This window comes from Rattus rattus, chromosome 6 (genome assembly GCF_011064425.1).
Source record: "Rattus rattus isolate New Zealand chromosome 6, Rrattus_CSIRO_v1, whole genome shotgun sequence".
Taxonomy (NCBI): domain Eukaryota; kingdom Metazoa; phylum Chordata; class Mammalia; order Rodentia; family Muridae; genus Rattus; species Rattus rattus.
Genome location: NC_046159.1, coordinates 152,605,332 through 152,630,989, shown reverse-complemented (window position 1 = coordinate 152,630,989; position 25,658 = coordinate 152,605,332). Strand labels below are relative to the sequence as shown.

The window sequence follows — 25,658 nt, the reverse complement described above, 5'->3', positions numbered from 1 at the left end:
TTTAAGCTTTTTATTTACTTGTTCTGGTTGTTATGTTCTTAAAATATGAGCATGCATATTCTGTACTTGAAGGTCTATACCAAGATTATAATGAAGATACACAGTCAAAATACATTAATAAGGCATTGGAGGCTGGAGAGACAGCTCTGAGTCATGAGTATTAGCTGTTCTTCCAGAGGACTAAGGTTCAATTCCCAGCATGCGTGTGGGACTCATAACTATCTATAACTTCAGTTCTAGGACACCCAATGCACCCTCCTTTTCTGGTTTCTGTGGGCACCAGGCACACATGCTACACAAACATACATGTAGGCAAACTACTCATGCCCATAAAAAATTTTCTTTTAATTTTTTAAAATCGGTGTTTTTATATCTAGTTAAAAATGTTCAGGCCACTTAGTTTCTAAACACAGTAATTTGAATTTACAGCAGGTCTTTTTTTTATTCTTTTTTTTTTTTGGTTCTTTTTTTGGAGCTGGGGACCGAACCCAGGGCCTTGCGCTTCCTAGGCAAGCGCTCTACCACTGAGCTAAATCCCCAACCCCAACAGCAGGTCTTTTTTACATACCTGACATATTTTCTCTTTTCCGGCGTTGCAGTAGCACTGCCCTCTCTTTATCCAAACTCCTATATCAAAACAGTAACGCGTTACTCATCAAACTGCCATAAGCTTAGCTATGAAGATGTGATGAATACATGTGATGAATTTCAATCTTTCTTATGTTCTTAGTGAATGGATATAAAGTATATGCAGCACCCTTTGCCTGATAGATTATATATGACTATATACACAGTAGAACAGTAGATACCAGTGTTAATCCATTCCTTTCTATTAAGAAAATATTCACCAAGGAAGTGAGCACATTTAATTTATAGCAAAAATGATCTTAAAATAAATCCAATTAGCAACTATAATTAAAAACCACAAATTGTTTTAAGTAAATGTATGATAGTATATTAGTATGCCTTAAATTACTTCCATGATTTATTTATACTGTCTACTTTTAGATAGGGTCTCAGGGTCTCACTAAGTAGCCCAAATTGTTCCTAACTCTGTCTCAGCTGCTCTGTCCTGGGATTACAGTTGTAAGCCACCACATGCATTTCCACTCTTAGAAGTCCTTAGAGACCCGCAGGCCTCTGCCTCCAGTGCTGGGATTAAGGGCATGCTAGCACGTGCGCTCCTGCCTCCCAAGTGCCAGGATTAAAGGATGCCCCTATGCCACAGCTTTCACTTATTTTATTGAATTAAGAACAGTAAAACTAGTTTTAAAATTCAAAAAAAACCCTCACTTCCACTTCCACAAGAACTGCCAAGCATGGTGGAGGCAGAGCTTAGAGACATCTAGGTTTGAGGCCAGCCTGGTCTACATATGGAAATTCCAGACCAGCCATGGAGCCACACAGTGAGACCCACAGCCCCAAGGAGGGGAGAGGAAGAGATGGAAGAAGGAGAAAGGATGAAATTAACAAAGGAAGGAAAGAGGAGAAAGAGAAGAGACAAGAAGCACTTTCTATTGTCCAGAGAAACCACACACCTACATTACTTCCTATAGAGGGGGCTGGAGTGGGCTGTAGGGCTCTAGATTTCAGTGTTATTTATAAAGTCACAAAGGATATGCACTATATAAAAATTTTAGGACCTGTGGGCTAGGTTTTTCACACAGCCACAGCGCAGAAAGAAGCTCCCAGCTGACTACCCTTTTAATTCACAGCTTAAGTGAGTTGTAACTAATTCTTCTGGAATTAATCAACAGACACTGCTCCATCAAAATCCCTTAAGGTAGACAAGGTCAAACACGGCTGTAATCCCAGCCCTTCCAAACTGCAGCAGAAAGATTCAAGTTTCAAGTAGGCTTGGGCTATGTAAGGAATTCAGGGCTGACATGTATATGCTGTTAATACTCTTACCTCAGAAAAACAAAAAATAATTAGGTAAAACTGTCTATCAAAAGACTAACAGTTACCATAAAGTCAAAAACTTTACTCATGATAAGAAATTTCAAGTAAAACCATGGTGAAGTTAGTATTTCTTACCTAAGTAAATCGACTAACTCCAAGCCTGTCAATTCTCTATTGAGAAGATTGAGAAAACAGGCTTGTTTATCCACGTTGATGGCATACAAAACTACACCACTTATTCTGGAGGGGGTATAGCAATATACAAGCAAGCTTATAGATAGATGAACATTATCATAAAAGACTAGAAACAAACGGTTACCAAAAATGACTAGAATAAATCACGGTACATAAAAGAGTTCTCGAAGAGAGAAATTAATCTCTATCCTGCTATGAAGTGCTCTTCAGCATGTTTGGAAGAACGGAAATGTGGCAAGTATTCTGTATCTAACACTTCTGCTTCTCTAAGTAGGAAAAGAACCTACACAAACCTGTGTCTGTATGTAAGAAAGGAAGCAATGGAAGGAAAGCTCAAATCTGAAGAGGGTCTGTAGTAGAAAGGCTAAGGCAGAATTTACACTTACTTGAATACTCTTTGTTATATATTTGACTTTAGTACAATTATTTCTTACAATGAACTGTGTAACTGCAAAGTTAAGTTTTTAAAGAGCAATTTTTTTTTTTTTTTTTTTTTTTTTTTTCGAGCTGGGGACCTAACCCAGGGCCTTGCGCTTCCCTAGGGCAAGCGCCTACCACTGAGCTAAATCCAACCCTTAAAGAGCAATTCTTAACACCAATAACTAACGGATAACTGGAAACCATGGGTAATAGTGTATCTCTATAATTCAGTACTTGTGAGGTAGAAGCAGCCTAGCCTATAAAGACCCTCAAGAAAGCAGCCTAACCCAATATGATTCTTCACACATTCTTAGTGTTCATTCATTTGTTCGTTCGTTCGTTCGTTCATTCATTCATTCATTCATTCACTCATTCATCCAGTCAATCCTGGGAACCAGGGCACTGCACATACTAAATAAATGTTCTACCCACACTCAGTCCTTATAATTTCTTCTTCTATTTTTAAAAAACATTTTGTTGTTTGAGACAGTGTCTCAACACACTGCCCTACAACTTGTTCTGTAGACCAGACTGGCTTCAGACTCACAGAGATTCATCTGTGTCTACCTCCCTAATGCTGGGATTAAAGGGAAACCCCAACAAAACACATTCTAAACACTGTTGCACTAAACACAACTTTCATACAGTTGAGTTATACTTGTTTTGGCATGGAAAAATTTTAAGTTTGCACTCAAAAGGAAAGCAAAACAAATAAACTCCCATGCTAGTTTGTCAATAGACCATGATACATACATACCAGAGAATATACCAGCAATGGGAAAGAATGTAATGGAGCATGAAGCAAAAAAAAAGCATATGATTCCTATTCTTAAAATAACAAAGTTATGAAAATGAGTATCAATTAGTGGGTGCTAGAGGCTAGGAAGAGAGGGATAAGGGCAGGATGAAGAACCCTTGCAATGCTGACTATTCTATTTAGTGATATCCAAACGTGAACAGCTAATGCTAACAGTCACAAACAGCTCCACAAGATGGTCTTACTATAAACAGGTAAGTAAGGATACACAAGTTATCTGTATGATTTTATGTAAATCTGCAATTAAAGTTTAATTTAGAAATGAAAAATAAGACTAATGGTGCAAATGAAACTAATAATCTAAGCAACCTGAGTGTGTATCTAGTTAGTATCATAACTACACAGTGACATTCTTTTCAAGAGACTTTAAGTACAATAAAATGATTTTTCCCAACATAATATTTTATTGATTATTTGGGAACTTCATACAAGCAACCTAATCACACAGGCTTTCCATCGCTCCCCGCTCTTGTACCCTCCCACCAAAAGAGAAAAAAATACAAGTCGAAGTTGTTTTGCCCACTGGAGCATGATCCAACTCCCAGTGGCTGGCCCCTTAAAGATAACTGAGTTCTTCCTTCCCCACTGTTGCCAGAAGGCATCAACTGTGAAGAACCGTGCCTAAGTATCTTTGTCACATGTTGTAAGTACTTTCTTTACTGGCTTCCTGGATAGGCAGTGTCCCCTTTCCTTGGGGAATGAAGAGAGGCTGTCCCAGAAGCCCTCAATTCCTCTCACTCTCAATTATGAGTTTGCAGTCTTCCTTTGAGACTACAAAGGAAGCTTCCCTGCCTGTAACAGCCAAGGGCAGCAAGGATCATGGATGTCTACACGGTTTCCAGAAGCAGCATGGACCATGGTCATCTACAAAGTTTTTGTGGTCCCCAGTGGCATCACCGACCGTAAGAGACACCAGACACCAGACACCAACGTGGCCTCCAGCGGCAGCATAAAACATGGACATGTACATGGCCCCATGGACCACAGACATCATCAACATGACCTCAAGTAGCAGCACAGACCACAGCCATCAACATGGCCCTGGCAGCATATAAGTTGATACAACATCCCTTTGTAATATAGTCCACAAAGGATAAAAGTTCTAACCTGCTTTACATAATTATATTAATGTGTTAGTGTTGTAGTTACTATAATTATTTTATGGAATTAATCAAGCGAGTAATTATGACATTCTAATTAAATAATTCTTGTCTTGTTGAGACCTTGGATAAAAAGATATACATCCAAATGTGCTATAAAATATGCAGATGAAAAACAGAATTTTATATTCTTAATCTGAACTGCAATTATAAATATAAATTCATGTGTTTTATATTTTGCTTTTTTGTTTTTCAAAACAGCATTGCTCTGTGTAGCTGTGGCAGTCCTAGAACTTGGTCTGTAAACTGCCTCGGCTCAAACTCAGAGATCTGCCTGCCTCTGCTTCCCGAGTACTGGGACTAAAGGTGTGTGCCCCATGCCAAGCCTGCATATATTTTATCTTGATCTATATAGACAAAGCTGTTGGTAATTACTGAAGCAGGCACACATGTGAGCTTTGTGCTCTTTTGCTGTAGTAGGAGGTGTGTTTTGCAGTTACTACTTCAGCGTTATACACATCCATTTGTGAGCACAAAGGTGTACATGCGTGTAGAGGGCAGAAAACAAGTCCCGCCAGTGTCATCCCAGGAGCACTACTTCCTATAAGACCTTCTCATTTGGGGTTGGGGATTTAGCTCAGTGGTGCTTGCCTAGGAAGGCGCAAGGCCCCAAGGTTTGGTCCCCAGAAAAAAAAAAAGAAAAAAAAAAAAAAAAAAAAAAAAAAAAAAAGGCCTTCTCATTTGCCTACAGCTCACCAGTTAACCTAGACAGGCCTGGCCATCATCACCCAGGGATGATGCTCCTGCTTCTGCACGCCCCCTGGGCTCGGTCAAAAGTCAAGTGATAATGTACATCTTTTTAATACGTAGCTCAAACACTTAATTTACCAAGTGAGCCATTCCCACAGCCTTATTTTTAATTGGGTTTTAAATGTCTATAATAAAAACTTGTCGTTTAAGACAGGAATCTCACGTAGTCTAGGCTGACCTCAAACAAATGTGTGCAGCCAAGCTGGGCCTTCGACCCAGATCCATCTCCCTCCATCTTCCAGGTGCATGGTCCCTCATTGCCTGGCTTCATAATGACTTTAAAAACAACACAGGCCATGGCCTATTTGGTCAGTGCTTACTCTCATCCTTGAGAGTGCCTCAATTAATTATGAAATAAGTTGTCTGTTTTTTACACTCACTCCACCATCTTAACTGATTTCATTCGACAGAAAACACAAGAGTAGGAAACCAAGAGCAGAACAAGAGCCCAGGAACATCTGGTTTTTCTACCTTGTTACAATCTTTTATATTCACTCTCCTCCCTTGAGTTGAGACCACGGAATCTCTTCCAATTTCTGTTCCCCCTTACTTCTTCATGTGTGCACTTCTGGACCTGCTAAGTCTAGTTTTTGGACCTCTGGTCACCCACTCTTGCTGCACACACACTTCTGTGTCTTGCTTCATTCATGTTGCCCTACCTCAGATTCTCCTTCTTCAAAAACAGCGTGTGGGAAGCTGCCTGCCTCCCTACCATAGTCTCTGCTGTGTAACAGACACTCTGTGTGAGCCTACACTTGAATACACCATGGCAAGGATGAGTGGCTCTCTTCCTGTAAGTCCTACTGACCTCTCCAGAACCTCACAAGAAGCACAACCACCCCACACACACACACACACACACACACACACACACGCGCGCGCGCGCGCGCGCGCGCGCACACACATGTGGGGAAATGGGTTGAATCTACACACTACAAACAGACCCACCAAATTCTGCATGTAACTGAGGGGCAATATACAGTAATAGTTCGTTTTGGGGGTTAGAAGAGAAATACTGGGGATTAAACTCAGTGCCTCTCACATTCCTCACCCCCTTTTCTGGGGAACTCGGGCTGGAACTCAGTGCCTTGGCTATGTGTGCTATATAAGTACTTGACCACATTCCTCCAGGCCATCTTTTTTTTTTTTTTTTCTGCTTTTATTTTGAGCAAGGGTCTCACTAAGTTACCTATAGACTTGAATACCCTATTCACCAAACCTTGAACTTTTCAATACACCTGCCTCAGCTGCTCGAATGGCTTATATTACAAACCTGCACAATCATACCAAATTTAATGATGTTGCCAAAAACTGCCAACTGTTTAAAAAATTTAAAAAACCCTCTCATATTGATAACTAATGAAGCTGAAAATACATAGTAAACAGTAATATACTATAATGAAGAAAGTTCTCGATTTAGGTTTCAGTATAACAAATAATAAACATAAGTGGAAAAAAAGTACATCTTAAAAAATATTGGAATTCATAATGTCATTCATCTGAAACTCATGAGTAAATTTCTGTGAATTTTCAGTGAACTAACTGAAAGTCTTACCAGGTATAACAACTTACCTGGGCTGACAACGTTCACATAGATATGTATCAGGAATATGCTGCCTGTCAATCCCCATGCAGTCAATATGTTGCCAAACACTTAAAAAGAAAAAAACAAAATATAACAAAAAGAGCAGAAAGCATTGAAACCACTCACTGACTGTGACTTGATAGTTTACTGAATTCTCATTTAGGAAATGGCTGCTTGGAGCTTAGCAGACACTGACATATGTCTTTGGGTAGACAAATTTTGAGGTGCACAAATAGGACAACTACCAAATGCATAAAATAAGTTTCTAAAGCAAATGCAATTTAATATGTAAAAGATAATAGTTTAAGACATTATTAGCATTTGAAGATGCCCATGCTAAAGCCCTTATAGAATAATCTGCCTGCCAACAGTCTGAGGAAACAGAAGAAAATGTGTCCTTGCACATTTACCAACTGTCAGCTATGGAAAGATGACCAAAGGTGGTCAACATACATGAAGAGAACTGTTCCTTCTGTGAAATCAGAAAAGGAGCAAAGATAAATCATATCTTCTGTTAACATTTAACAATTATGGTTGCATAGTGTTAACAGAAAGCTAAGGAAACAGAAAGAAAGAATAACAAAGACATTTCACACTTAAAAAAAGAATAGAATTATAGCAATTCCCAAGACACCAAAGAATCAAACAGGCATTCTACTGGAAAGGAATTCAATTTAGTTACTGTGAATAAAATATATGGACAAGCATGAGGTGAACTTCTTAATATGTTGTCATTGACAAAAGTTCAGGCGCCTGAAATTGAATTTGAATTTTTTTAACTTCAAAACTGAAATCTTAAAAAGAAGAAAAAGAATTAGTACTACCTATTTCATGCACTTTTTAAAAGTTGCATTGTGTATTATGAATGTCTGTGCACACTCGAGCCATATCCCGAGTGTGGAGGTCAGAGCACACCTTTCTGAAGTTGGTCCCTCTTCCTCTACTGTGTGGGTCCTAGAGAACAAGCTCAAGCTTGTCAGCTGGGCAGCCACCGTGTCACCTCCCAGCCCTATGTAATGTCACTTCTAATACAAATGTACTAAACTAAATGGTATTGTTACTTTTTACTTCTCAACTGAGATTCTTTAAGAAGGTTTAAATAACAGATTATGTCAAATTTATGAGGCTATTATGTCATACAGGAAATACAAGCAAAGCTAGAAATAAAAAAGCAGTGTTCTAGATGTCAGAAGTCAAAACAGTGACTATGGGAAATAGGAACATGAAAAATAAAAAGAGGCAATGTAAACAAAAGAAGAGAGATAAAGATTAGTCCTTAGAGAACAAAATAGGCTGAGTAGAAAAGTGGAGGTTGGGTAAGGTGACAGAAATAGACAATAGTCATAGTATGAGAGTCACTTCAAGCCAAATACCTAAAATAATCCAAACACTGTGCCTTCAAGAGTATGTAGGTAGCTATAAAAAATAAAAACGCAACAAAAACCCCTAGGGCTATCTGCATGAATGCCAAATAGTGATAACCATTTATTATATGTCAATCTGAGTAACTAGATTAAAAAAAAAAGCCAAATGTTAATTATGTGTTCAATAAAAATATAGCTACATAGAAATGTATCACATTAAGAGATCTTTTATATAAGTGATTACAATAAAAATGGATATTTTCAAATAGAAGGCAGAGAATACATCTCCAAAGTCATTTACTTTTGTAAATTTGCCTCCTCAATAAATTTACCAGTTATTACTTTTTAAAATTTTTTTTACCAGTTATTACTTAAATAACACAGGTAATGAAAATGTATTTCTAAATTTTAAAAGTACCACAGCATATTATTATTAAAATAAAATTATTTATAATATTCTATTTTAAGAAAACCAAATTTCACATTCTAAATTAATTTCCTACTTATTGACAGAGATAAATGAACTTTTTGAAATACACACATTTCTATCAATGACACTTAGAGGCTAATCATTTAATCCAATTTATGGAACAATTTACAAACAAAAAAATTTACAGTTGGCTCTCAGTTGCAGTTTAATTCACATTTGAATATGAATTTATAAACTCATGCTACATCAAATCAGATAATGAAGCTATGCTCTAAGGACCATGACCAGGAAATTTTGGGAAGCCATAAAATTTCTTGCCTTCTACAAGGTGCTCCCCATTCTATTCAGGGAATGCACTTATTAACTTTAAGCTGAAATCCTATTCCATCTGCATTCATACAGAGAGAGAGGGAGAGAGACAGACAGACAGAGAGACAGACAGACAGACAGTCAGAGACAGAGAGATGGGAGAGGGAGAGGGAGAACAGAAAGTGGGGAGGGAGGGAAGAAATCCCACTTTCTGTCTTAATCATGTTCTCTAAAGGAGACTGAGCATTCTTGGTGGTAGGAGAGAGGAGACTGATTTTGGTTCAAGAAGACTCCAGAGTGCTGTAAGGTTCAAGCCAAAGTTTGTGAGAAAATAAGATCAAACACTGATTAGGATCCTATAGTATAGTTCAAGACTAATTATTGCCTAATTCCTATGTAATTAAGGGATTTCTAATAAACTATAAGGCACTTCTTTTACTTTTTAAAAAATGTATTTATTTCATTTGTGTGTGTGTGTGTGTGTGTGTGTGTCCGTGTCCTGGAGATGGACCTACACATGGTTTTGAGCTGCCCCATGTGGGTGCTAGGGATTGAATTTGTGTCCTTTCCAAGACTAGTTTGTTACGGCTGAGACATCTTTCTAGCTCTAAAATACCTTTTTTTAAATAAGGGAGGCAGACATCCTACCTAAAAAAGTAATTCACTCCTTCAAAAAATGACCTAACTAGCATTTCCAAATTAATAACCGAAGGTTAAAAGCATTTAAGCAGCATGAACTAGTGGTGTGAAGTATTACCTGCATTTGTCACAGCAGATCATGTAGCCGTCATCGTGTGTAAAGCCACATATGCACCGGGTCACGTCAGTGCCGTAGCTTCCATCTTCAGACGTGCTGATTGTAGTAGCACTGGAAGTCTCGTCAAAGTGAGGAGTGGTGAATATGCCTACTTCGTTTTTGCTAATGAGACCTGATGGAGGAGGGGATGCTGGAGGTGTTGGAGGAGGACGAGCACCATAATTATGGTCCTAAATAACAGAACAGACAACAGCACAAGACACATATTTCAATGACATAAACTAGGTAAGTTAAATACAATTTGAATACTTAATAACATAAAGTCGGTCCGTTTCTTCCTTAATACTGTTAAAATAATGACATAAGACTAATAATTAAATCACAGGGTAAGTTAATGTCATTGTCTAGTAGATGAAAGTCACCTTCTTCACATCACATGACATTTCTTCTCCCCCACCACAGCAGAAACTACATTTCCAGTCCTATGTTCACAGTTTCACTTTCAAGAACAGAGCAAGTCTATGATGTGAAATAAGGGTAAAAAGCCAGGAATAGAAAAGTTAAAGAATAGCAAAGACTGGGCTGGAGAGATGGCCCAGCAGGCAAACGTGCTCGCCACAGAACCTAGCAGCCGGAGTTCAGTACCTGGACCCATGTGATGGAGGAAGAGAACCCACTTGACCTCTATACACGAACCACAGTACACACCCTATCCTCCCAACAAATGTAGTTAAATAGCAAACAAAATAGTACTGTAAAATATAAAATATGGGATTTCAATTCTGGTAATTTTTATTCTCATCTAAATAATCTCTCAGAACTGTACTTTTCGAGTACTCACAAATGTATCTACCAGTACTGCAACTCTCTGAATCAAAATATACAGGACCCTCAATAAGAAATAAATTAAGGGCTGGAGAGATGACTCAGCAGTCAAGAGCACTGACTGCTCTTCCAGAGGTCCTGAGTTCAAATCCCAGCAACCACATGGTGGCTCACAACTCTCTGTAATGGGATCTGATGCCCTCGTCAGGTATGTCTGAAGACAGTGATAGTGTATTTACATACAATGTAAGTGCAGTGTACTTACAAAAAATAAATAAATAAATCTTTAAAAAAAAAAGAAATTAAGGGAATAAGTTTTTATATCCTCTTAGCTGTAAAACAGGGGTGAAAAGTTCAAGAGTTTGTTTTAAAGATTAAATGAGCTATTATACATTATATATACATATATGTTTTATAAATATTATATATAATATATATGTAATATATATACATTTTTTCAACATAAAGTGATACATAACAGTAAGCCGGACCCAAAGAGACAGCTCAACAGTTAGGAAGGAGCATATGCTGCTCTTCCAGAGAACCAGCTTAGGTTCTTAGAACCACACCAGGCTGCTCATGACCACGAACTCCAGCTACAGAGACCCCAGCGCCTCCTTAAGCAGATGCGCTACACACCCACGTGCAGGCACACTGTAATTAAAAATGCTAACAACAGCCAAGTGTGTGCCTCTCCCAACTCTGCGGAGGCAAAGGCGGGCCGATCTCTGAGTCTGAGGTTATCCTGGTCTACACAGCTAGTTCCAGGGCTATACAGAGACCCTGTCCCAAAAAACCAAAAAACAAACAGAAAAGGATAAAATAAACCTTTAGAAAAAAATAGCTACATACTTTAGTAATTACTATATAATTTAGAATTAATAGTAAATAGTACATACAATGTTACCTTATCCATAATCTTTTCATTGTTAAAAATATACCAAAATAGAATAACTTAAAAAAAATAACTAAAGACTTTCATAGAATTTTATTCCCTTAACAGCATAGTTAGGTTAAAGTATAAACTGTACACTTAATTACACAGAAAATATGAACCAGCTGTGCTTTTTAAATATGAAGCACACACTACACACGTCTACTTTCAACTCCCAGCTTTACAGAAGGTCTTCTGAACAGACAGTTAACACTTACCGCATAGGGCAAACCAATGTAGCTGTGTGAATGATGGGAGCTGCTGGTATATAACTGGTGGGGATAACTGTTGGATTTCTCAACTACCACAGGGCTAGCTTCTACGGATTCTGGTCTAGGGGAAAGAAGGTCCATCAATTAGAATTCCATTCATTTTTCTGTTTTAAACTATTAAATTCATTTAATTACTTAATCTATTAAAATTGGTCAAGTGCTTATACTAAATATTGTCACAACAAATACAACGTCTATTTACAGTACATGCACAGCTTGTGAGTAGATTCATCCTATGCAGATTGTGTTAAAAATATCCTCATGCCAAGTTCAGTCACAGTTCCCTATCATTTAGAAAGTGCCCAGTGCTGGGGATGATGGTGTGTATGCTGTATTCATAGCACTGTGGGAAGCTGAGTATGGTGAATCAAGAGTTCAGGATCAGCATGGGCTACAAGTGAAAAAAACGATTAAAAAAAAAACCCTCAAAATTACTAGAGACGAAGCTTTATGCCATCTACCCAGTGTCATTAAGAAACATGCAAAGGGGTGGCCAGAGTGGCAGAAATGGTTTTAAGTAAAATTAAAGATGGATGGAGTCTATGCAGACTCTGGCTTGAATGTTAAGTATGCATTTCAATGGTCAAAATAATATGTGTTGCCTGTGTTGGGGCAGAACAGACTCTGGGAAATGTCAGTAAATTAAAGAAAAGGGAGCCTACATTGAACCAGATTTAAAAAAAATGCAAGCAGCTGCCTGTAATGAGTAGCTCTTAGGTCTGGCCTACTGAGAGTTAAGTGACGGTGATGATCCAACTGCTAATGGTGCAGAGAGCAGCAACCCCCCAATGTTGCAGCTTTGAAAGCTCCTTGCCCTAGCATTTTACCTATATAACATTCCCCAACTTCATTCATACCGACATCCCTCAGCCTAGCCTAATTTTGTCTAATGGCTACTGATCAGAATAATGGTAGAACAGTCAAGGTCAATTCTCTCCTCTTCAAATCCAGGACACATCTGTTTCTGTGCCTTTATCCCAATCTTCATCCTACTTCCTATTCATAGCCTTCCCTGAACTGGTCCTGAGACCAGTAGGATAAAACCAACTTTTACAGTTAATACTTTCTTAGCCTACCTTCACACAGGCTCAAGTTAGTGCCAATGGATGATGTCATAAGACCCAGTGTCCAGAATGAGACTGCTGAGTCATGCAGTCAGTTACAATCTCCAATACATTCAGGGCACTCTGAAAACTAGTATCTGTTAAATTTGTTTCATAGTTTCAAAATTAGAACATGTTTACGTAAGAAATTTAAATACAAAAGTACTTATAAACACAAAATATTGTCTTTCTCCATTACCATGTCAACAATTACTTCATGTAGTCCTTTCTAATTTTAATGTTATTAACACATCTACACATTTAAAAAACTAAGAATATATTATATTTACTTAAATATATATCTTACTCTTAGAATAACTGCTTATTTGCTTCAGGTTTCTTTTTTAATAATTTTCATTTTATGTGCACTGGTATTTTGCTTGCATGTAGGTGTGAGGGTTTTGGACAGAGTCCCTGGAACTGGAGTTACTGACAGTTGTGAACTGCCATGTGTATACTGGGGCTTGAACACAGGACCTCTGGAAGGACACCCAGTGCTCTTAACCCCTGAGCCAGCTCTCCAGCCTCTTGCCTTAGGTCTCTGACTATTAAGATGACAGGAATGACCCACCATGCTTGCCCCCTCCTTCTGTGGGGGTGGGCAATAATCTCATGTAGTACAAGCTAGAATTTACTACCGAGCTAAGCCTAGCCTTGACCTCCTAATCCTCCTGCCTCTGCTTCCTAAATACTGAGATTACAGGCATATACCATCATGCCTGCCTAAACTGGAAAAAAGTTGAATCTTAGCAATGATCCTACAATACCATCACTAAAGCTCTATGAAGGAAGTGTGGCTTAAGTAGAAGACTCACTCTTGAATGTATAATCAAATTACACTGTTACTGAAGGATGTGGGCAAAGCTGGCAATGAGGAATAGCTAATGAAATAAAATCAAGTTTCCATGTAAATGCAGGTAAGTTCAAGTACATGAAACAGTCAAGTATTTTTCAGAATATCACAATTCAAATATGGCTGCAATAATGACAAGAAAGAAAGGCTATGTTAGAAAACAGAAGGTTTTTTTTTTTTTTTTTGGTTCTTTTTTTTTTCAGAGCTGGGGACCGAACCCAGGGCCTTGCGCTTCCTAGGTAAGCGCTCTACCACTGAGCTAAATCCCCAGCCCCAAAACAGAAGGTTTTAAGCAGATCTCTGTGTTGAATATTTGTACTTACAAGTGATTTTTAAAATAATTGTCCTCTGACTTCTACAGACGCATGATGGCATTGGAGCCCAGGCACATACACAAGCAAACAATAAGTGAATGTACTAAAAAAAATTATTTAAACAAACTAACAACAAAACAGGGCTAGTAAGGTCATGGATCTTGGAGGGGAACGTATAACCATTACTTTACTAAGCCAGCATAATCCCTAACTACTTTCTAAATATTTGTCCTTATACCACAGATGAGTGTAGTCCTCACCCCCTATCAATGAAACTTCCCTATGCAATAGACAGAGATCATTACAGAAAAGCACAAGCAATCGCATGCAGAGCTATGGAGCCCAGTGCAATGGACACATCTACAAACCTTCCCCAAGCAAGGCTGGGGGACACTGAGGGAGGACACGGAAAGACTGTAAGAGCCAGAGGGTCACAGTTCTCTAAGACAGCATTTCCAAGTAATGTCAGTGCTACAACCATGAAGTCTTACCAAGATTAATACTTAATATGAGCTGAATGAGACAACATGCCAGAGTTGATAGAGGAAAGACCAAAAGGCTTCAACAAACAACTATAGGCAACCAAGGAATGCTGAGAGCAGTTCAAAGTGTCTTCCCAAAGAAAGAGCACATCAACTGATTTTTCAATGCCAAAAGGTCAGCCCTGAAAAAATATATATACAAATATCATTATATATACACTGAGTGGGTTCTATTTATATACTTAAAAATAAGCGTGCATGTGTGTGTGTGTGTGTGTGTGTGTGTGTGTGTGTGTGTGTGTGTGTGTGTTTACACAAATATCTATTAACAGAAAGAGGCCATGAATTCAAGAGAGTAAGAGATGGGGTATGTGGGAGGCTGTAGAAAGTGAAAATGGAAAAGGCAAATGATCTAATTATTTTATAATTGAAAAAAATTAAAAAATGTTTTTGAAAGTATTCAATTTATCCAACTTGAAGGGGGGCGGGGGAGTGCTTGCTTCCAAGAGAATAGAGTTTGGTTCCCAACACCCACATCGGGTGGCTTCAAAGCACCTGTAACTCTAGCTCGAGAGGAACCTGATGCCCTCCTCTGTCTTCAGCAGGGCAGTGCACTCATGAGTACACAACCCTGCACCCATGGTTTTAAAACTCACATGAGTAAAATAAGCCAGGCACAAAAAAAATAAACATTTTATGATTATAAGAAGGACCTAGAATAGGCAGAGACAGAAACCAAATAAAATTTATAAGGTGCTGGGAATAAATAAAGGGAAGAAAAATTATTATTTAATGAAGTTTTTGTTTAGGGAGAGGCAAAACATTTAGAAATTGGTGACTGCTCCTCAATATTCTGAATGCACTTAATGACACTTGAAACTATACACCTAAAGGTAGATTTTTAAAAACATACTTTATTTTTATCATAATAGGAAATAAAGGCAAAAGTGGAGAACTTAGCCACATGACCAGGCAGTCTAGGGCTGGGGTTGCCGGTCAGTGACACATGACATGGTTGGCATAAGTGAGGCCCTAGAGTCAACCCACCTCCTTCCCCCAAATGAGAAGATTAGGCAGTAGATTTAATGTGACAGTGGCACTGTTAAAAGAAAAAGTCCAATTGTATGGAAAGTATGCAAGGTTCCAAGGAAAGTATGCAAGGTTCCAAGAATTTGTATAGTTCTACATTTGCACAAGTGACCAAGGAACTGTAGAAATGAAAGATAAATAAAATGACACAAAATCAAGGGTTAACACAGTTAAGCCATACAGGCTTACTTCTCTCTGACTCTTGAGATGAGAGTAGGGTCTGGAAAAGGTGCACAAACTTTGCTAAGTCAAACTTTGGTAAGCAAAGATACATATAACAGTGTGTGGTGAGGCCAGTTTGCATCTGGCCTTAGAAGAGTTTCAGGGTGTGGCTTCCTTTCTCTCAGATGGCTTAGAGACTGAAAGTAGCCCTGTCTTGATCTAAAACTGGTGACAATGGACTCCTGCTACAATGCTTTCACAAGGCTATCATGAAGATGAGGTGCTGCGTCCTAGTGGTATGGACTGAGTATAGTGACACTAGACCTGCCAGGGAACAGTCTCTTTGTTCCTAGTGTTGTTCAGATGCTACCTAGGAGATAGTTAAAGACCAGAGTCCCATATCAGCTCTTTACAAATTAAGTAATCTGCTCTAAATGTTACAAACTCTCAAGTTGTAACCCTTCTACTAGAGGCACTAGGTATCTTACCGCATAACAGCTTTGGGTCTCAATTTTCACATCTGTAAAACGATGTCCTAAATGTGTGTGGGTAATTTGACTACATCTGTTTGTGTGTCGAGCATGCCTGGTACCTGAGGCCAGAAGAGACCCCTGGAACTAGAGTTATTTAAAGTTGTGAGCTGTAAAATCAGTGAAGGTATCTAAGTTAGGTCCTCTGAAAGAGCAGCCGGTGCTCTTAATTACTAAGCTATCTTCCAGCCACAACACATTTAATAACAAAAACTACAACAGCCTAGATCTTTTAAATTGTTCCAGATTTCTTCCCATTAAACTACACTGTTCCCACCATTCCTATAAAATTTACTAGTGTGTTAATTATACCTATGATATAGTGATTTAAGTAAGAATTAATAATTTAAGTAAGTACTCTTAAGTTATTAAATAGTAATAGGTTTACCATCAGTTTTAAGCCAACTGATGTGGGTGCTGGAAACCAAACTCTGGTCCTCCAGAAGATCGGCAAGCACTTTTTTCTACACTCTGTGCTCAAGTTGGATAAGAGAAGAGAACTGGTCCCTGTAAGTTATCATCTGACCTCTATACCAATGCTGTGGCACGTGTGTATCCACACATGTGTACACCCAAAATACTTGAAAGTGTAAGAAAAAAATGTAAAAAATCAGAAAACAGTTAAGTACTGATGGAAAGTGGATAAAATTTACTGTAAACATTTGAGTGTAGGCACAAGCACCTTAAATTATACATATTAAACTCAGAGCATCCAGGCACCAACAAATTAATACATTCTGTCAGCAGGTGGCTGTAGTGATACTGAAATGTCACAGACTACAGTAAAGCAAGCAAACAAAACAAAAAACAAAAAGAAATTTGAGTCTCAAATTTGGAGAAAGTTTTACCTCCCCAAATTTCAAACTTCTTTATTTTGCAAATGAGACAACTTATAAAGTAACTACTGGCTGTAAGAGCTGCCCACTGTTGTGTTAGGTGACTGAAAAGGCAGGAAGAACCCAGCCAGCTTGATTTAGTGTTCTTACTCATATTATTCAGTTTTGACAGAATTACTGGACACAGGATAAGGAATCCTCCTCCAGTATAATCTTTTCAAATAAAATTTATTTTTATTTTTAATAGTGTGTGTGTGTGTCTGTGTATGTGTGTGTGTGTGTCTGTCTGTCTGTCTGTCTTGTGACAGGACTTTCTACAGGCCAGAAGTATCAGAACCCCTGGAACTGGTGTTACAAGCAGTTGGGAGCCACTGGTGTGGCTACTGGTGACCAATCTCGAGTTCTCTATAAGAACAGAGTGTGCTTTGTAACTGCTAAGCCGTCTCTCCAGCCCAGTATTTCATTTCTAAGTCACACATATCATCTTTTCAAACTTTCATTTCATTAGGGAAAAAAAAAAGGTAACAGCTTATTATGAGTTCTAACAAGCAGCACAGAAAAAAATTAATAATAGTAATTAGAAGACACAATATTAATCACCAAGTTTCCAGTCTCTGGAGGAACAGTAGCTCTTCTTTTTGTAAACACCAGGAGGGAAACAATGGGACTCTTCTTCCCACTTGCACCTCTTCCTACATCCTAGCTCCAGGAGCACTTCCTTTCTGCGCTTTTATTTTGATCTATTTGCTCATGTAATGAATACATGGTTGAGATGGCTGGAGTAACAGAGATAAGTATAGAAAGAACACAAGACATCCTATTATAAAATACAGTGGGCTAGAGAGATGGCTTAGCAGTTACTAGCACTTGCTGTTTCTCTAGATGCCTCAAGTTCAGTTCCCAGCACCCATGTCAGGTGACTCAAAATCATGTCTAACTCCAGCTCCAAAGCATCAGATGTTTTTGCTATCCACAGGCAAGTTCCATCCTGTGCAAATACCCACATGCAAGCACAAACACCTACATAGAATTAGAAGAAAAATATTTAAAAAATAAATAAAATGCTGGGCAGTGGTGGCCTGGGCCTTAATCCCAGCCCTTGGGATGAAGAGTCAGACGGATCTCTGAATTTGAAGCTAACTTGGTCCACAGAAAGCCAGAGCTACACAGAGGGAACCCTGCCCCCAAAACCAAAAACAAGCAAATAAAATGAAATTGTAATAAAACTCCGAAAACTTCTCTATTTTGTTCAACTCTCTGTCTTGTTATAAGACAAAAAACTACTCCATAATTTTTTTTAAGATTTATTTATGTATGTGAGTACACTGTAGCTATTTTCAGACCCATGAGAAGAGGACATCGGATCCCATTACAGACTGTTGTGAGCCACCATGTGGTTGCTGGGAATTGACCTCAGGGCCTCTGAGCCATCTCTCCAGCCCTATTCAGTAATTTATTACACTAAATATACCACTACTAGAACAGAAGCCCCTCTAGAAGCCCTATATACAGACATCATATCTCAAAGCACAACACCGACATTACATAAGTCACTGCTTTACCATTACTAACAGTGCTGTGACACGAAAAGCCTAAAAACATGTGCATCACCAGGAGCTTCCGCCACCACTTGTTTGCTCTGCCTTTGGTTTCTTCAATCTGGAACAAAAGGTTTTAATCTCCCATCTTAACTTTCATGCACAAAGGACTAGAATAGACCATTACAGCTTCCCTAAGTAGCCTCTTCTCTTCTTTTCTCCTCCGATATCTCTATCTTACTTGTCTAAGAGTTGATTTATTTATTAGTACAGCAGTCACTAGACACACGTGCAAATGAGCCGGGAAGTATGGCTCTTTTGAACTGGGATGTGCTGTAAGAACAAAATCCATATGAGCTCAAAAACAGGATAATAAAAGGAATATCTCAACACTAGTTTTACATTACTGTCAAAATAATATTTTAGATATATTAAGAAAAAATATAACAAATATATGAATATTTAGAAGCCAACGAATTCTTATCAGGGATTTGGTATATATCTTTGATCTAGGAACTCAGTTCAACACTCACCTTGTCTATCTACATAGCAAGTTCTCAGAACAACAAAAGTTACATGAAGAAACCCTTGCCTCAAACAAAGAAAGGAAAAAACAAAACAAAAAACAGGCTGGAGAGATGGCTCAGTGGTTAAGAGAGAGGGCTCTGCTCTTCCAGATGTCCCAGTTACCACATGGTGACTCACAACTGTCTATCCTGGGATCTGATGCCCTCTTCTGGCACACAGGTGTATATACAGATAGAGCACTCATTTACATAAAATGAATAAATAAATCTTTAAAAAAATTAAAAAAGAAAGTGATGTTATACATGTGACTCACATTAAGTTTCTATTTAACAGCTCTGGTCTGATGTTGTGACTTCCCAACAAAACAGAATATTTTCAACAATAGGTTACATTTTATATTTCACCTTTGTAACCACAGTCTCTAAGAAAATTTTTCACACGGTTTGTGAATACATGGGATACTTGTAATAATCGAGTCTATGCTGCCTCTTGAGTTCTATAAAATTATCCTATCTGCACTTACAAGCATACAGCTAGTTAAAGAACTAAGTGGGAATCACGGCTTCTTAGTTTAAAAAATTATTGCTAATCAGGTTTTTGAAAATTGTTACTTATACCTAGTTACATTTTTCCTTTAAATATAGTATTACTTTTTCTATTTATAAAATCTGGATCAAGAGTTATATCAAGAAACAGCAAGAAAGCCAAGACTGTCACTATGTCCACTGTGACAGTTAACAAGCCCCGAGTAGCTGGCTTCAATTTTGTTTCTAGTCACCAAAATCTAAGTATTGCTTTCATTAATATTAATATTATGTACAGTAAAAAGTTATGCTGGAGCTGAACAGAATGGTTCAGCAGTGAAAAGCACTTACTGGACAAAGTTTTGTTTCACAGTATTCATACGGAGGTTCATGAAGCCTCTAAGTCCAGCTTAAAATCTTATCCCCACTTCTGATATCCCAAGGTTCATGCAAGCATACGATGTCCATATAAACACACAAGCAGACACACATAAAATCATTTTTACAAAAAGGTATAGGACTTTGGTTTCTTTAGATTTTGTTTTTTTGAGCTAATGTCTCCCTATGGGACCCTGACTGGCCTGGAACTATGTACATTAAGTTGGCCTTGAATTTATAGAAATCCTCTCACCCCTTACCTTCCTGAGTGCTGAGTTCTAAACAGGCATGTGTCACGATACCCAGGTTTTAAGTGACTTTATGAAAAAAAATGACTTTATTTAAATGTGATCACAAAATATTTAAGTACTTTTTAAAAACAAGCTCATGAAACAAAATCTTATTGTAGTAGATATCTCTAATAGATCAACAGTCTATCCTGACTAATCAATTATTCTTAAAGTGTTATAAAATTATATTTAGTCCAAAGGCTGAAGAAGAGCCAACTTTTAAGTAATGGAATAGAATATAAGAAGTAAAATACAAGAAAAACAAAAAAAGATGACAATTTTTTTCTAAGAACAGTGTTGACAGGATAACAAATACATAACAAAAAAAAAAATGGACTTAATGGAATAACACTTGTTTGAGAGATCCTGGGATGTTACAGGGAATGGAGATACAAGAGTTTATAAAACCATTTATTTTCAGAATTTGACTGGCAGAATAACTATGCCTGATGTAACAAACCTTTGGCCTCATAAAATTTGATCTATTATTAATTCTTTAAGCACTGAGTACTTTCTATATTTAAGTTTATTAGTGGACTGTATTTTAGCAATCCAATCTTTCTTAAAATAAAACATAATTTAAAATTCTATATCTACTACATGGGTATAATAAAAAAAAGTAAAAATAAAATCAGTTCACAGGCAGTTATTAAACACATGTTCAGGAAAGCAGAATCCCAAACACATTTCCTTGACCTTGCTTTTTCTTCTGAGACAGTGTTTAGCTATGTAGCCCAGGTTGGACCAGGCAATCATTCTAAGTACCAAGTAGCTTAGGGCTGCAGACATGCATCCACATTGCCCACCAGCATCTAGCATCTTACACAGTTATACTTTGATCTTTTGAAAGTGAATTGAAAATGAAGGCAGCAACATGCTAGTTATTTTTTTAAATATCAAATTAGGAAAACAATATAAAAATGCTTCTGTGAAACAGGAAATAAATGTTACCTGTCTTTTCAAGTCTCAAGGTCTTATGTAAAAAAGGAGAGTTTAAAAGTTTGAAGTAAACCACAAAAACTCTGGTGGTTTTCAAAAAAAGAAAAAGAAAAAAGATACCATTTATACTATGTTTCTTTTTTTTTTTCCCCGGAGCTGGGGACCAAACCCAGGCCTTGCGCTTGCTAGGCAAGTGCTCTGCCACTGAGCTAAATCCCCAACCCCACTATGTTTCTTTACTCAGGGAAAATTATGCCTAAGGATATATATTTTCAGGCAACACAAAAGAAAAACTATTTTCTTGAAAATGGGGAAGTTCTGCAAGTGGAAAATACAAAAAACATATCCCCAAAAGACAGAATTTTGGAACAAAGGTTATTTATTAAAAGCAATCTTAAAGGAATGTTGCCCTTTTAATTTCTGATGTCTTAGCCAAAAATGCAAAACGACATATGCAAATAAACACTATTTAGATGTGACGACTGCATGAACTACTTTGCCTTCCCCTATCTAAAATACCTGTTTTAAATACTTACTCTGAGCCTGCAGCCATTTCCAAGTAGGATGTTTCTGTTGTATCAACCCCCAATGGGATCGCTATGCTCATGACGTTCGCCTCTGGTAAATCCGATTACTATGGAGTCCTATGCATTGGTATCCAAAATACTGGGGCATGCCAGCCACAGTGCTCATTGCAAACATCTAAGTGCATCCACAAACCCTGTTTAAAGAAATGGAAACAAAAGAGTTAAGAGGCATCTAACCAGCAAGGCACAGCAGCAACCAGTTATACAGAAACAATGGTAAATAAATAAGCCAAGAAAGCCTTCTTTCTTAAGGTCCTAATACAAATGCAAACGTGCTCACAGAGCAGCTGTTTATTTCCTCCTGGAATCATGCTGCATGCTTGTGATCAAAAGAGAAGTTTCTAGAAGTACAGCTCAGCTCAGAATGTATGCTTGGTATGCTTGAGGGCCTGGGTTCAGGTCCAGCACATTAAGGAAGGAAAGAAAACAAGAATGTTCTCAATCTACCGATCTTAGGGAATGAAACTAGAATGTCAGAAGGATTACTAAGGCACACTAGCTAGTGAATGGCTGGCAAACACTGTTTATTTTCAAAGTCAAAATGGAATTTCTTATAGTACAAGTATCCAAAAACAAGTCTTTTTGGTTGTGATCTAAGAATATATTTACAAATTGAGCATTATGCACCAAATTAACTTTCTATATGAGTAGTTTATTTAATCTTCAAAATTCCAACAAAGGAAGCTTGGGCATGATGGCACACACTTAATCCCAGCACTCAGGAAGCAGAGGCAGGCATATCTCTGTGAGTTCAAGGCCAGCCTGGTCTATATAGCAAGTTCTAGGTCAGCCAGAGTTACATAACTTACAGAACTGTCTCAAAACAAAAACAAAAAACAAAACAAACAAACAAACAAACAAACACCCCAAAGGTAGGTGTCTTCATTTTACCTGTAAGGCACAAAACTAAACAACCTATGAAGACTAGGTTACTCAGCTTAATATGATGAATTAGTAAAAAGAAAAACAGTGACTTTAAAAACTACAAATTTACAAGAACAAGTAAAAAATTCTGGGCTTCAACGTCGAATTTTCTGATCTAACTTCACTCCTCTGTACTTGTTATATGTATTATTTATGAACTATCTACTCAAAGTCTATCCAATACTGACATAATTCAAGTTAACAACAAAGCAAACAACTCTATACTATAGAAGAGCAGTTAGGTTTCCGCATCCTTGTTCTTAGACCTGAAAAACAGGATGAGTATGTCCTCAGATAGTAGTTCTTACATTTCCCTTTAATTTTTCCAAAGAACCTTCAGCATACCTACTCTAATTTTCATGTCACAGATGATGTAAATTCTGAGGAGAATGAAAGTGAGTAGTTTGAATTTTATACAAAAACTTGACCATACTTTTAAATCATGTGTAACTGGAAGAAAGCTACCAGATTCCAAACTACTGATGTAAAAATAACAAGACATAGCACAGTCCATGCTGTAGGACTGTCTACTTGAGCCTAAGGCTGAACCGCCTACGAGTGTTAGAGACTATCCTGGGACACAGAGTGATGCCCAGCTTAAAACAAAACAACACCAATAACAGATCCAAAATAGGCAATTACCTTAAAATTAAAAACTTTGGGACCTGCCTCTCCCAGTCCCCTGATGTGTGAGACTAAGCGGGTCATTTAGCCTCTCCAGTATCAGATTCCTTGTTTACAAAATAGAAATTTAAAATCAGAGTTCTGGGGAGAAGATGACATAATGAATAGTGTGTAGTGCAGACTATACATTCCTAACTTTAAACATCTGAAATGCTGTAAAATATACTCACAATTTCAAATGTTGTTGATTACGGATGCTCAATTTGTAAATATTGCAAATCTGAAAATATTCAAACGGTGAAAGATTTCTGGACACAAGCACTTCAGGTAAGAGATAACTGATGACCACAAACAAGAACTGCTCTTCTTATTCCGTCAGCAAACACTGATGGATAGACAAACATCATTCCCATTTAAAGAATCTTCTAAAACCTTGAAAATAAGGTCGCCCTGTGTTTACTCATTTGATTCACAGTTGAAGACTCTCCTCAAAACAACGAAAGCCAACAGAACAGAAGAAAGCATTGTCCGACCTTCTTTCTATACCTAAGACCTTACTAGAGCTACTTCCCAATGCTCTGGTTATTAACTCGACAATACATTTACAAGCAAAAGAGCAAGCAATATACGACTGTTTACCAGGGGCAAGAAGTGGAAAGCTGAAATCAAGTCATTATGCATAATTTTAATTTAGTGGAGTAATATTTCTAATCTAAAATGATGTATTTGATTTATAATTTAGTATATTATTTTAAATATAAATATACAATCTTCACTAAATATATCTGATCTGTTCTAAATAGCAATGAAAATAAACAAATCCTAATACAAAGCTTGTAATTAGCCTCTTTCAAGCAATGGTCCCCATCTGTGCTCCTTTTGCTGTCTTCAGACTGGCGAATGAATTAGAGAAGGTTGGGTAAACTGCAGTTCTGGCCGCATGAACCAAATGAACCAGCATCCTACACTGAAGAGTTGTGAAAACCACGTGACATACCTAGACCCGCATGTCTCTAGAAACACTCATGTTCAGGATACAAGCATGTGAACAAATGGGAAACAGAAGTATAGACCTTTAGCTTCATTCTAAAGGGAAGATCTCAACAATTCAGTCACGTTAGCATGAGACTACAAAATGTAAGTATTTTACTATCTCTATCACTAAAAGTTTAGCCAGATAATTCACACATCTGAAAAATCAGTTGATAACAAAAAAATATAACTTCATTAGGGTCAAATCATTATCTCTAAAACAATCTTTTCAGGATGAAAATTTGGAATGTCTTACATGCAGCAAGCTGAGGCAGGACTACTCCAGGTTCTAGGCCAAAATGGGTTATAAAGACACTGTCCTGTGTGTGTGTGCGCGCGCGCACACACACACACACACACACACACACACACACACACACACACACACACACACACATGCTGGAGTGTAATGGTAATCTTAGTAGAGGGGAAGGCTTGGACAAGAGGACCATAAATTTAAGGCCAGTTTGGACCACATAGGGAATTTAAAACCTGCTTGAATTACATAGTAAGGAGACTTTGTGTAGAGATATAAAAAGCCAGAAATGTATGAGAGACCACCTGCCTAACCTGTGTAAGGCTCTGGAATCAATCAAAAGTGCCAGAGAAAAGAGACAGACAGACAGACAAGAGAGGGAATGAGGGAGGGAGATCAATGTAGTAAGAAATCATCTTATCATAGGAATAAAAGAGGAATAAATAATTTGAACACAATCCAAACACTCCAAACTTCCAGGTAGGAGGTTAAAAAACCTGGTGTCACCAACTGGCCAGCCAGATATGTACAAAATACATGGAGAATAAATAGCAGCCAATAAAGAATAATATAAAAGGAAATACCATGAGATGTCTGGGAAATCTGAGGTCCAAGAAAGAATAAATGTCTTCACAAAACCTGCTATCCAGAATAGACCTAGAAACCAAGTGAACATAGGAGTATTGAGCTAATGTTAAATGTCTATGTTCTAGGTACTTCTGACTGAAGTGCTACCCACAAACAAAAAAAAGCAGCAAAACTTACAAATTAAATTCATTCTTATTTTTAAAAACAAATGAATATAAGCACAAGCAAAGGTAATAATTAAATGCCAAATAAACTGAAAAGAAACTGGGAAATCACTCATAAACAAAAACAAAATAAGAGTAAGAACTAAAAGCACACACCCACAAAATAGTCTACTGGAAAAACTGCCAAGACAGAGGGG

At 37.7% G+C, this 25,658-nt stretch overlaps 1 protein-coding gene across 1 annotated transcript in view; it reads right to left on the bottom strand.

The window, feature by feature from the left end:
• Kmt2e (lysine methyltransferase 2E (inactive)) overlaps positions 1-25,658 on the bottom strand; it is a 70,815-nt gene that overhangs the window by 31,678 nt on the left and 13,479 nt on the right. The window contains exons 2-7 of the mRNA XM_032907103.1: positions 25,294-25,366; positions 21,823-22,007; positions 11,667-11,781; positions 9,690-9,919; positions 6,817-6,897; positions 569-627 (exon numbers count right to left, since the gene is read on the bottom strand). Of these exons, the coding sequence (XP_032762994.1) occupies positions 569-627; positions 6,817-6,897; positions 9,690-9,919; positions 11,667-11,781; positions 21,823-21,893 (556 nt within the window). The 5' untranslated portion in view covers positions 21,894-22,007; positions 25,294-25,366. The remainder of the gene's footprint in view (positions 1-568; positions 628-6,816; positions 6,898-9,689; positions 9,920-11,666; positions 11,782-21,822; positions 22,008-25,293; positions 25,367-25,658) is intronic.